Source organism: Schistocerca serialis, chromosome 11, assembly GCF_023864345.2.
Source record: "Schistocerca serialis cubense isolate TAMUIC-IGC-003099 chromosome 11, iqSchSeri2.2, whole genome shotgun sequence".
In the NCBI taxonomy this organism is placed as follows: domain Eukaryota; kingdom Metazoa; phylum Arthropoda; class Insecta; order Orthoptera; family Acrididae; genus Schistocerca; species Schistocerca serialis.
Genome location: NC_064648.1, coordinates 84,423,738 through 84,436,633, shown reverse-complemented (window position 1 = coordinate 84,436,633; position 12,896 = coordinate 84,423,738). Strand labels below are relative to the sequence as shown.

The 12,896-nt window shown below is 44.6% G+C and overlaps 1 protein-coding gene across 4 annotated transcripts in view; it reads left to right on the top strand.

Annotated features, from left to right (window-relative positions):
- Positions 1–12,896, top strand: part of LOC126426407 (tenascin-like) — a 562,410-nt gene that overhangs the window by 27,063 nt on the left and 522,451 nt on the right. For 2 of the 4 annotated variants that reach the window (XM_050088325.1, XM_050088322.1), the window contains exons 2-3: positions 9,095–9,264; positions 9,387–9,434. The exons of 1 other annotated variant lie outside the window; for it this stretch is intronic. In XM_050088325.1, coding sequence (XP_049944282.1) covers positions 9,177–9,264; positions 9,387–9,434 — 136 coding nt within the window. In that variant the 5' untranslated portion in view covers positions 9,095–9,176. The remainder of the gene's footprint in view (positions 1–9,094; positions 9,265–9,386; positions 9,435–12,896) is intronic. One more of the 4 variants, XM_050088323.1, reaches the window with a different exon arrangement.

Here is a 12,896-nt window from a genome sequence, read left to right as displayed (position 1 = left end):
AGTCCGTAAGAGTAGAAGGGGGTTGAAGAATTCCTCTGAACGGCACATTGCAATGCATCCCAGATGTACTCAATAATGTTCGTGTCATGGGAGTTTGGTGGCCAGCTCAAGTGTTTAAACTCAGAAGAGAGTTCCTGCAGCCACACTGCAGCATTTCTGAACGTGTAGGGTGTCCTGCTGGAGTTTCCCAAGTTCGTCGGAATGCACGATGGACATGAATGTGTAAATACACTGTTAAGATTTTTATGTTGGTAACGCCACGTAGCGCCCTGTATGAAAATCACTGGCTGTGCTGTGTGCAGTCTGTGGCTGGTTTGCATTGTTGGAGTATTTGCTATTGCAGTGTTAGGCAGCTGGCTGTGAACAGCGCGTAGCGTTGCGCAGTTGGAGGTGAACCGCCAGCAGTGGTGGATGTGGGGAGAGAGACGGCAGAGTTTTAAGAGCGGACGATCTGGACGTGTGTCCGCCAGAAAAAGGAAATTTGTAAGACTGGATGTCGCGAACTTATATATATATATATATATATATATATATATATATATATATATATATATATATATATATTACGACTTTTGAACACTGTTAAGGTAAATACATTCTTTGTTCTCCGTTAAAATCTTTCATTTGCTAACTATGCCTATCAGTAGTTAGTCCCTTCAGTAGTTAGAATCTTTTATTTAGCTGGCAGTATTGGCGCACGTTGTATTGCAGTAGTTCGAGTAACGAATATTTTTGTGAGGTAAGTGAATCATGACAGATATAGGTTATTGTTAGTCAGGGCCATTCTTTTGTAGGGATTATTGAAAGTCAGATTGCGTTGCGTTAAAGATATTGCGAGTCAGTTTAGTGATGGTCAGAATAAGTAAAGAGAGAAATGTCTGAGTACGTTCGGTTTCGCTCAGCTGTTTGAAAATCAAATAACGTAAGAGGTTTACCAGCACAGTACTTCATTAATTTCTCTAAGGGGACGTTTCATATGGATGTAGGTGATCAGACAGAATGCTTACGTACGTGTCACCTGTCTAGACGTGTCAGGGGTCCCAAATCACTCCAACTGCACACGCCCCACACCATTACAGAGCCTCCACCACAGCTTTAACAGTCGCCTGCTGACAAGCAGCGTCCACTCATGAGGTCATCCCCATTCCCGTACACGTCCATCCACTCGCTACAACTTGAAACGAGGCTCGTCCGACCAGGCAACACGTTTCCAGTCATCGACAGTCCAATGACGGCGTTGACGCGCCCAGGCGAGGCGTAAAGCTTTGTGTCGTGCAGTTATCAACGGTACGTGAGTGGGCCTTCAGCTCCGAAAGCCAGTATCGATGATGTTTCGTTAAATGGTTCGCTCGCTGACACATGTTGATGGCCCAGCATTGAAATTTGAGCGATTTAGTGAAGAGTTGCACTTCTGTCACGTTTAACTATTCTCTTCCGTCGCCGTTCTTGCAGGATTTTTTCCCGGCTGCAGCGATGTCGGAGATTTGATGTTTTACCGGGTTCCTGATATTCACGGTACACTCTTGAAATGGTCGCACGGGAAAACCCCCACTTCATCGCTGCCTCAGAGATGCCGTCTCCCACAGCTCGTGCGCAGACTATAACACCACGTTCAAACTCACTTAAAGTATTGAAAACCTGCCATTGTAGCAGTTGGAACCGATCTAACAACTGCGCCAGACACTTGTTGTCTTATATAGGCGTTGCCGACCGCAGCGCCGTATTCTGCCTGTTAACTTACCTCTGTATTTGAATACGCATTCGTAAAATACTTTATTTGGCGCTTCGGTGTACAATATGGCAATAGAGATTAACAATAGAAAAATACTACATAGACTTGAAACAATAAATGTACGTACATTTTAGGCCCAGTAACCAGAATGTGTGTGTGTGAAATCTTATGGGTCTGCTAAGGTCATCAATCCCTAAGCTTACACACTACCTAACCTAAATTATCCTAAGGACAAACACACACACCCGTGCCCGAGGGAGGACTCGAATCTCCGCCGGGACCAGCCGCACAGTCCACGACTGCAGCGCCTAGACCGCTCGGCTAATCCCAGTAACCAGAATAATTACTTTCATTTGGATTTCCAGTTTCTTCAGTAAAATGTATTCATAATTTTGACTTGGCCACTTATTTTAATCTGCGACTCGTCTTACAGAATATCACTGTATCTTGAGCCAATTGTAACACTTTGAAAATTATCTCTATGAAAAAGCCTTCAATACAATATGTGCATTGTGATTCATTTGATGGGAAATAAGACAAGTAAAGAAGTTGTTAATTAAGCACATCGAAAGGCCAATTATTGTATCTGCTGTGATGGTCAAAAATGAAACATGCTCAAAGTACAAGCCCTTCCCCCTATATATGAGTATATACATAGCGTTCAGCACTTCACTGAGATCGAGGATGTGAACAAGGAGTTGATGCATAATTTGGTGTAAATGTTTCTTGTTTCTCAGATCATTGAAGTCTTGGGAGAAAATATTTTGCTAATCTTCCTTCGGAGCTGTTCTTTATTAATAACGAGCTAATTCACAGAATTCCAGCGAACTGCAAAAGAAGTGATGATTTATTTTCGTCCAACTTCTTAACCTTATTTTCTGACTTTTTATTAGCACTTAGATATGTCTTGCTAACATGTTAAATATTTGCTTCTTTTACCATAGCATGGTAAATTGTAAATAACTCAGCTTCACTAATCTGCTGATGAAGTTCAAATTGTGATAGTGTCTTGATCATAGTCTGTTATTAATCAAACAACTAAGGACAAGATACACCAATGGCTTGTAAGAAGCTCATTGTCAGTATACAAAATCAAATTTCTTCGTTTTTTAAAAACCCACACAATTTCTCGTTTAATCAGCTAGAAATAGTCCCTGAAAATTACATTAAAGCTCTGAAGAGGTCTGTATTTACTTATGTCTACATATATGAAAGTTTCCTATTTCCACGGTATCATTTTCCAGATACTTATATTGATATCTTGAACTGTTTATAAAGTGTAAGTTTTATGAGTAACCGAACAATTTTACGAATAGTTCACTTGTGCTGTATTGTGCCGCATGTGGGTAATATTGAGTGTGCTATATAAAATACATTTTCTACATCTACATCCATACTCCGCAAGCCACCTGACGGTGTGTGGCGGAGGGTACCTTGAGTACCTCTATCGGTTCTCCCTTCTATTCCAGTCTCGTATTGTTCGTGGAAAGAAGGATTGTCGGTATGCTTCTATGTGGGCTCTAATCTCTCTGATTTTATGCTCATGGTCTCTTCGTGAGATATACGTAGGAGGGAGCAATATATTGTTTGACTCTTCGGTGAAGATATGTTCTCGAAACTTCAGCAAAAGCCCGTACCGAGCTACTGAGCGTCTCTCCTGCAGAGTCTTCCACTGGAGTTTATCTATCATCTCCGTAACGCTTTCGCGATCACTAAATGATCCTGTAACGAAGCGCGCTGTTCTCTGTTGGATCTTCTCGATCTCTTCTATCAACCCTATCTGGTACGGATCCCACACTGCTGAGCAGTATTCAAGCAGTGAGCGAACAAGCGTACTGTAACCTACTTCCTTTGTTTTCTCGAGATCAGCAATAAATGTAGACCGGCTCCAAAGTCTAAAGAAAAATTTAGTACACATAGCAATTTACACTCCTGGAAATTGAAATAAGAAAACCGTGAATTCACTGTCCCAGGAAGGGGAAACTTTATTGACACATTCCTGGAGTCAGATCCATCACGTGATCACACTGACAGAACCACAGGCACATAGACACAGGCAACAGAGCATGCACAATGTCGGCACTAGTACAGTGTATATCCACCTTTCGCAGCAATGCAGGCTACTATTCTCCCATGGAGACGATCGTAGAGATGCTGGATGTAGTCCTGTGGAACGGCTTGCCATGCCATTTCCACCTGGCGCCTCAGTTGGACCAGCGTTCGTGCTGGACGTGCAGTCCGCGTGAGACGACGCTTCATCCAGTCCCAAACATGCTCAATGGGGGACAGATCCGGAGATCTTGCTGGCCAGGGTAGTTGACTTACACCTTCTAGAGCACGTTGGGTGGCACGGGATACATGCGGACGTGCATTGTCCTGTTGGAACAGCAAGTTCCCTTGCCGGTCTAGGAATGGTAGAACGATGGGTTCGATGACGGTTTGGATGTACCGTGCACTATTCAGTGTCCCCTCGGCGATCACCAGTGGTGTACGGCCAGTGTAGGAGATCGCTCCCCACACCATGATGCCGGGTGTTGGCCCTGTGTGCCTCGGTCGTATGCAGTCCTGATTGTGGCGCTCACCTGCACGGCGCCAAACACGCATACGACCATCATTGGCACCAAGGCAGAAGCGACTCTCATCGCTGAAGACGACACGTCTCCATTCGTCCCTCCATTCACGCCTGTCGCGACACCACTGGAGGCGGGCTGCACGATGTTGGGGCGTGAGCGGAAGACGGCCTAACGGTGTGCGGGACCGTAGCCCAGCTTCATGGAGACGGTTGCGAATGGTCCTCGCCGATACCCCAGGAGCAACAGTGTCCCTAATTTGCTGGGAAGTGGCGGTGCGGTCCCCTACGGCACTGCGTAGGATCCTACGGTCTTGGCGTGCATCCGTGCGTCGCTGCGGTCCGGTCCCAGGTCGACGGGCACGTGCACCTTCCGCCGACCACTGGCGACAACATCGATGTACAGTGGAGACCTCACGCCCCACGTGTTGAGCAATTCGGCGGTACGTCCACCCGGCCTCCCGCATGCCCACTATACGCCCTCGCACAATGTCCGTCAACTGCACATACGGTTCACGTCCACGCTGTCGCGGCATGCTGACAGTGTTAAAGACTGCGATGGAGCTCCGTATGCCACGGCAAACTGGCTGACACTGACGGCGGCGGTGCACAAATGCTGCGCAGCTAGCGCCATTCGACGGCCAACACCGCGGTTCCTGGTGTGTCCGCTGTGCTGTGCGTGTGATCATTGCTTGTACAGCCCTCTCGCAGTGTCCGGAGCAAGTATGGTGGGTCTGACACACCGGTGTCAATGTGTTCTTTTTCCCATTTCCAGGAGTGTATGACCTAATGTGCACCAATGTAAACTCATACCATGCCAGACTATTCGAATTTCATACCAACGACTACTTAACTAAGAAGTATCACAATAATTATGGCCACTAACAAAAGGATAGGCAGTTCACCGCGAAGCTGACATATGAGGCTACAAGTAAAGAAAAGATCAACAATTTCTTACGACACAATTTCGGTAAAAGTGTTTGAGGAGAAATGCAGAGCAACTTGCGCGCGTGCTACACATTGCTGGTGGTACAGTACTGCGGCACTGACTGCCTGGTTAACCAGCGACCTATGTGGGCACCTGTAGGGGCACATAGCTATGCTGGACAGCATAGCGAGTCCGCACCCGAGTTACGTACTGTCTTTGCGCTCCCACACTAAGACTCGATTAGCTACAGCTGGCGTCTTTGCTGCCGGCAAATGCCGCTGCTGAAGACAAGGCAAGACCACCATCCCTCTCTCCCTTTGCGCGAAGGACCTGCTCATAATGTCATACAGAGCAGTTTCATTCGAGAAAGATGATATTTACAGCAGTGTAAAATAATATGTGGATGACACCCAGTTTTAAATTCTTTTTTTGAGTAATCAATTTTCTGACTGGTTTGACTTGGCCCTCCACGAATTCCTCTCCTGTGCCAACCTCTTTATCTCCGAGTAGCACTTGCAACCTACTCCCTCAGTTATTTGCCATATGTACTCCAATCTCTGTCTTCCTGTACAGTTTTTGCCCTCTACAGCTCCCTCTAGTACCATGGAAGTCATTCCCTCATGTCTTAACAGACGTCCTATCATCCTGTCCCTTCTCCTTGTCAGTGTTTTGCATATATTCCTTTCCTCTCCGATTCTGTGCAGATCCTCCTCATTTCTTAACTTATCAGTCTACCTAATTTTGAACATTCGTCTGTAGCACCACATCTCAAATGCTTCTATTCTCTTCCGTTCCGTTTTACCCACAGTCCATGTTACACTACCTTAAAATTCTGTACTCCAACGTACATTCTCAGATATTACTTCCTCAAATTAAGGCCTATGTTTGATGCTAGTAGACTTCTCTTGGCCAGGAATGCCCTTTTCGCCATTACTAGTCTGCTTTCTATGTCCTACTTGCTCCATCCGTCATTGGTTTTCTCCCCGCCGAGGTAGTAGAATTCCTTAAGTTCATCTACTTTGTGACTGCTATTTATCATTACTTTCGCCTTTCTATAATTTACTTCCATATTCTGTACCCATTAGACTGTTTATCCCATTCTGCAGGGCATGTAATCCTCCTTCACTTTCACTGAGGATAGCAATGTCACAAGCCAGTCGTATAGTTGATATCCTTTCACTTTGATTTTAATTCCTCTCCTGAACCTTTCTTTTATTTCCATCATTGCTTTTTCGATGTACAGATTGAACATTAGGGGCGAAAGACCACACACTTTTTAATCCATGCATTTCGTTCTTGGTCGTCCACTCTTGTTGTTCCCTCTTGGCTCTTGTACATATTGTACATTACCTGTTCTCTTGCTACAACTTGCCCCTATTTTTATCAGAATATCTATCATTTTTCAATATTTACATTGTCGAACGCTTTTTCCAGGTCTACAACTCCTATGAACTTGTCTTGATTTTTCTTCAAGATTGCTTCCATTAACAACACCAACGTCAGAATCTCGTGCCGTTACCTTTCCTAAAGTCAAAGTGATTGTCATCTAATGCATCGTCACGTTTCTTCTCCATTCTTCTGTATATTATTCTTGTCAGTAACTTGGATGCATGTGTTGTTAAGCTGGTTATGCGATAATTCTCGTACTTGCCAGCTCTTGCGGTCTTCGGAATTGTGTGGAAGATATTTTTCCGAAAGTCAGATGGTATATCGCCAGACTCATACATTCTACACACCAACGTGAATACTCGGTTTCTTCCCACATCCCCCAATGATTTTAGAAATTTTAACGGAATGTTATCGGTCCCTTCCGCCTTATTTGATCTTAAGTCTCCCAAAGCTCTCTTAAATTCTGATTCTAATACTGCATCCCATACCTCTTCTAAATCGACTCCTATTTCTTCTTCAAACACATCAGTCAAATATTCCCTGTCATAGAGTCCTTCATGTTCCCTTTCCATCTATCCGTTCTCTCCTCTGCAATTTACAGTAGAATTCCCATTACACTTTTAATGTTAGAAACCTTGGTTTTAATTTCAGTGAAGGTTGTTCTAAATTTCTTATATGCTGAGTCAGTCCTTCCGACAATCATTTCTTTTTCGATTTCTTCACATTTTTCATTCACCTATTTCGTTGTAGCTCCCCTGCACTTCCTATTAATTTCATTCCTCGGCGACTTGTATTTCTGTATTTCTGAATTTCCATGATCATCATTCATAGATAAACTGAAGTACTTTTTCTGTTACCCATGGTTTCTTCACAGTTACCTTCTTAGTACCTGTATTTTTCTTTCCAACTTCTGTGATTGCCCCTTTTAGATATGCCATTCCTTTTCAACTGTATTGCCAATTGAGCCATTCCTTATTGCTGCATCAACAGCCTTAGAGAACTTCAAGTGTATCTCGTTATTTCTCAGTACTTCCGTATCCCACTTCTTTGCGTATTGATTCGTCCTGACTAATCTCTTAAATTTCACCCTACGTTTCATCACTGCTACTGTGTGATCTGAGTCTATATCAGCTCTTGGGTACACCTTACAATTCAGTATCTGATTCCGGAATTTATATCTTACCATGATGTAGTGTAACTGAAATCTTTCCCTATCACACAGCCTTTCCCAAGTATACCTTCTCCTCTTGCGATTCTTGGAAAGAGTATTCGCTATTACTAGATGAAATTTATTACTGAACGCAAGTAGTCTTTCTCTGACTCCTTTTCCCAAGCCTAGAGTCTCCTGTAACCTTTATCTCTACTCCTTCCCCGGCAGCTGCATTCCAGTCCCCCATGCCTATTACAGTTATATCTCCCTTTGTGTACTGTATTACCCTTTCAATAACCTCATATACTTTCTCTGTCTCTTCATCTTGATCTTGCGACATCGGCATGTTTACTGTCGATTTTGATAATAAGAATCCTGTCACTGAACTGTTCACAATAACACACTATCTGCCCTACATTCCTAGTCATAACGAATTCTACTCCCGTTACACCATTTTCTACTGCTATTGATAACACGCTTCACTCATCTGACCAGAAATCTTTGTCTTCTTTCCATTTCACTTCACTGACTCCTACTACATCTAGAATGAGGCTTTCCATTTCCCTTTTCAAATTTTCTAGCTTCCCTGCTACGTTCAAGCTTCTGACATTCCACGCCCCGACTCGTAGAACACTGTCCTTTCGCTGACTATTCAGTCTTTTTCTCATGGTCACCTCCCCCGTGGCAGTCCCCTCCCAGAGATCCGAACGGTGGACTCTTTCGGAAACTTTTACCAACGGAAAGATCATCATGACACTTTTTCAATTGCAGTCCACATGTCCTGTAGATTAAATTTATGTCTCTCTGATGGATTAGTTTCCATTGCTTTCTGCACCCTCATGCCGTTGATCCTTGCAGATTCTTCCGCGTTAGGGGCAGTTTCGCACCCCAAAGAGTAAGTGAATGCCCTCAATCTCTGTCCGCTCCTCCACTCTCTTTGACATGGCCGTTGGCAGAATGAGGGTGACTACTTATAACGGAAGTCAGGGGCGCCAATGTTAATTATTAACCAAGGTTTAAGCGGTGGGGTGCTTTGAACCTGGGACTGCATACAGTTTGATTACTAGTCAAAGACTGCAGCCCTAGATCACAGGTGGACAGGGATTTTCTAGAGAGCCCTTCTTCACATTTGATCAGAAGGAAATAGAATTTTGATATCTTAAATGGTTCCAGAGGTAAACCGCTTGGGTAGGACTGTGCGCTATGAATCTTATACAATGATGCAACCCAAGTTGGACGAAAACACTTATTTTCCCTAGCTAATTTGCTACACACCTAGCTAAAAGAAAACAAATGTTAGAAGTTTATTTATTCATAAAATTACAGGTTGTTCAGCAGTGTGCAGATGTGGTGAAGATATTTTGAAGGAAAAGTTCTTTAGTTGGGTCGACATCCTTGTGCCTGCATAATGTTCTGCAGAAGCGCTAATTTCGTCATCTGCGTTTTCTTAGCAGTAGGCACAGCTACTGAATACAGCGCCGCTGATCCCGTTACAGGTAAATACATTAGTTTTTTATTTTATGTATGTCTTGGAATGACAGTGAATAACAATTTTATACCAAGTAATGAAATACATGTGCAGTTTTTTCTTAGAGATAAGCACGATTTTCTTTTTCAGGATCCGATGGTGATGTCACTGTCTACCGTTTAAGAACTGACAGCCCGGGTAAGTATTTTTAGAGACATTTCATGGTTCCACAAATTCATTTGGCGTGAGCTAATTTACCTCATTGTGGTAGTCCCATTTCTTGATTTGATACGTGCTTTGAGTAACGGTGTCATCACGTGGTTATTATGAATGAACTCTGTAACATGATTGAGTCTTAATGAAGAATTGTGCTTGGCGTTACAGAGTGTATTAGTTGGAATGCCATTTATTTATCTGTAGCACACATGTTCTACAGTGCCTTACAGCTATCACTGTAGCATTTTTTCGAAACCTGGCAATAGTTTTACGTCACCGATTTACGAATGTGTAGCTAGCCGCAATGTTGTGCTCCACATTTTTCGTCATTTTTGTGAGGTTCTCGTATACTGCCGATGCAGTGGCACTAGTCCAAAAGGTGCCACGAAACCAGCTACGCACAAAATTTGTGCCCTTTGTCCTTCTGTTTACTTACACCTGCACTGAGCAGCCAAAATATTACGGCCGCTGCTCTCCGCGTCGCAGGATGCCGGCTGGTGGCGTTGCGAACGCGTGGCGCGGTGACCATCTTGTGCAGGTGGAGCAGACGGGGACGGGGGGGTGGGCGAGGGGGGGTGCCATAGCGAAGTCGTGTACTGCAAATGGGGAAATACACTGAGGTGGGCGAATCTGACGAAGGGCAGATTACTGTTACTTACAGCCTGAGAACGGGTATCCCGAAAATGGCGAAGCTGGTCGAATGTTCACGTGCTACTGTCGTCTGTGAGATCCCCTGCTGCCCCCACAGGACAGGACAGATAGTTTACTTTGCGGAAAGGGGCCAAAATGAGTGGCTGTCAGCTACACTGGAACGTACTACTTTATTTATTTGACAAACGTTACAAGAGTAAAGAAAACATTAAAATCAGAGCAAGCCAAACATTAATTTAAGAATCTAATTCCCGGCTAAATGCGCCATTCAATCTCACTTTCAACTTTAATTTAAAACCAGCTGAAGGCCAATCAGTTAAGACTCAAAAACAAGAATTTGAATTTTAATAGGGAGAAAGCCTCATCTTAAAACATTTCTCTAAATTAGGATAAAGTGGCAAACACTCTAACACCTTAAGCACAACTTCAATTTAAAATCGGCTAAAAGCCATACATAAACAACAACGAAGACAAATAAGAAAAGTCAGCACATCAAACGGCGCTCGCTTAGGTGAGACAGGCAGTCGGCCCAACAATACTCAATCCGGCGGCAACCCAAGCGACAGACAGTCAACGGACCAAGCGACAGGATAACTTCTGCTCCACCCGACCAGCACACAACAGGGCGTTCAATGGATCAACGCAGAAGGTATCGGCGCCCACAACGAATTACACATTCAGCTGTGAAACTACACTCCGTGCTGGACAGCCACAACACGACGAGGAAAATACACTGCCTGAATTTACGTCAACGGCTAAGGGCAGGTAACCAGAACGTTATCGGCCATGAATTTCGCCAACTTGAAAACACACGTTGTTGCTCGCAGGAGTGTCCCAACAGCCCACAACGAAATTCAAACGACCCAGTGTGAACAGCTGGGGCTGGCTGGTGTATTAAGTAAAGACTCAGTGTCCAGTATCGGTGAGCCATGGACCTCGTAGCAATGGGAACAGCCCCTCACACTCCGAGCGCGTTTGGACGCCGCCAGTGGCACCGGCCAGACACGCGCCACGGAGACTTCCTCGCTGCTCCACCCCAACCGACCATCTGTCTGCACATGGCACAGCTGGAAACTATCAGCGCGAGACCAAAGATAGTACAAGGGTGCGAATATCGATACACATTGCTGCTGCCACTCGTGGAGAGAGAGATTAACAGCATAATCGCGATAACCGTAGGAGACTAATCACAGAATAGCAACCAAGGTTCAATGCAAGCATAACACGAGCCAGCCACATCTCAGTCAGCATCTATGGAAAGAGACAGAAAGACAGTAATACTACCACTACACGCTAGAGACAGTAATACTACCACTACACGCTAAATGGTCGGACGTCAACTACTCTTCACAGTATGTGCGGTTAGGAGGCTTGTGTGCTCTGCGAAGTAGGATAGATGGTGATCTGTTGCATCTCTGCCGAAAGAGCACAATGCTGGTGCACGTACAAGTATTTCGGAGTACACAGTTCATCGTAGAATGTTGAACATGGAATTCTTTGGCAGACCACCCCTAAGTGTTAACATGTTGACCCAATGACATCGTCAGTTTCAGTGACTGTGGGCACGGAACCAATCGGATTCGACTGTCAATCATTGGGATTTTGTGGGCTCTTTGGTCAAATCACAATTTTGCTGCAGTAGATCGATCGTCGTCTCCACAAAACGCCGTCATCGAGGTGAACGATGGCTCGAAAAGTGCAGTGCGGCACGGACATAGGCTGGTGGGGGCAGCAGTATGCTGTGAGTGAGATTCTACTGCGCTCGCTTGGGACCTGTGTTAATAAAGGAAGACACTCTGATGGCTGTGAACCATCTGCATCCCTTCACGTTTGCTGTCCTCCCTGATGGCGCTATCATCTATCAGCAGCATAACTCTTCGTGTCTCAGAGTTTATTTGAGGAGCATTATAGTGAACAGACGTTGATGTCTCTGCGACCACAACTGGCCTGATGTAAACCTTATCAAAGCCATCTGGCCGGCCTTTTGTGGCCGAGTGGTTCTAGGCGCTACAGTTGCAGGTTCGAATTCTGCCTCGGGCATGGACATGTGTGATGTCCTTAGGTTAGTTAGGTTTAAGTAGTCCTAGAGGACTGATGACCTCAGAAAAGTCCCATAGTGCTCAGAGCCATTTGAACCAAGCCCATCTGGGATCCTATCCGGCTCCATCACCGGTTACCCGAATCACCCGCCCATTATGTACCCATATTACATGACCTGTGCATAGACATCTAATGTCACATACCTCCACAAACCTACCAACTAACTTTCGGATCACTGACCTCAGAATCAGTGATATATTTCGTTCCAAAGACGGGCAAGCTAAGCAATCTCTGTTGGTCCATCATGGCCACGCAACATTGGCTGATAAGTACTTTTCAATGCCAATAATCATCATCAACAACCGTATACATTGAGATATTTTATCTATTCTGAAAGCAATCAGTTTCGGCAATTCATTTTTCCATCTTCAGGCCCCATAGGCTTTTATTCAAATAAACGAACTGATCTTATAGCGCCATAAAACACTGCATATCGTGAATTCCAATCGTTATACAAGTATTTCATATTAAGACATCACAGCAACTGAGATGGGCTCAGTTGCTGTCACGTGTTCGTACGAAGTATTTGTATAACGCTTTGGCAGCCCTGGGGGAACAGGATGAAGCATACTACAGATCGTGGCACATGTTCCAACAAAGGATGGCTGTCGACTGGCTTCCGAAGTCGTACTTAGATGCTTCGAGCGTCTGGTACAGGAAGTTGGGAAGACCAACCTCGCTCATGGAGATCTC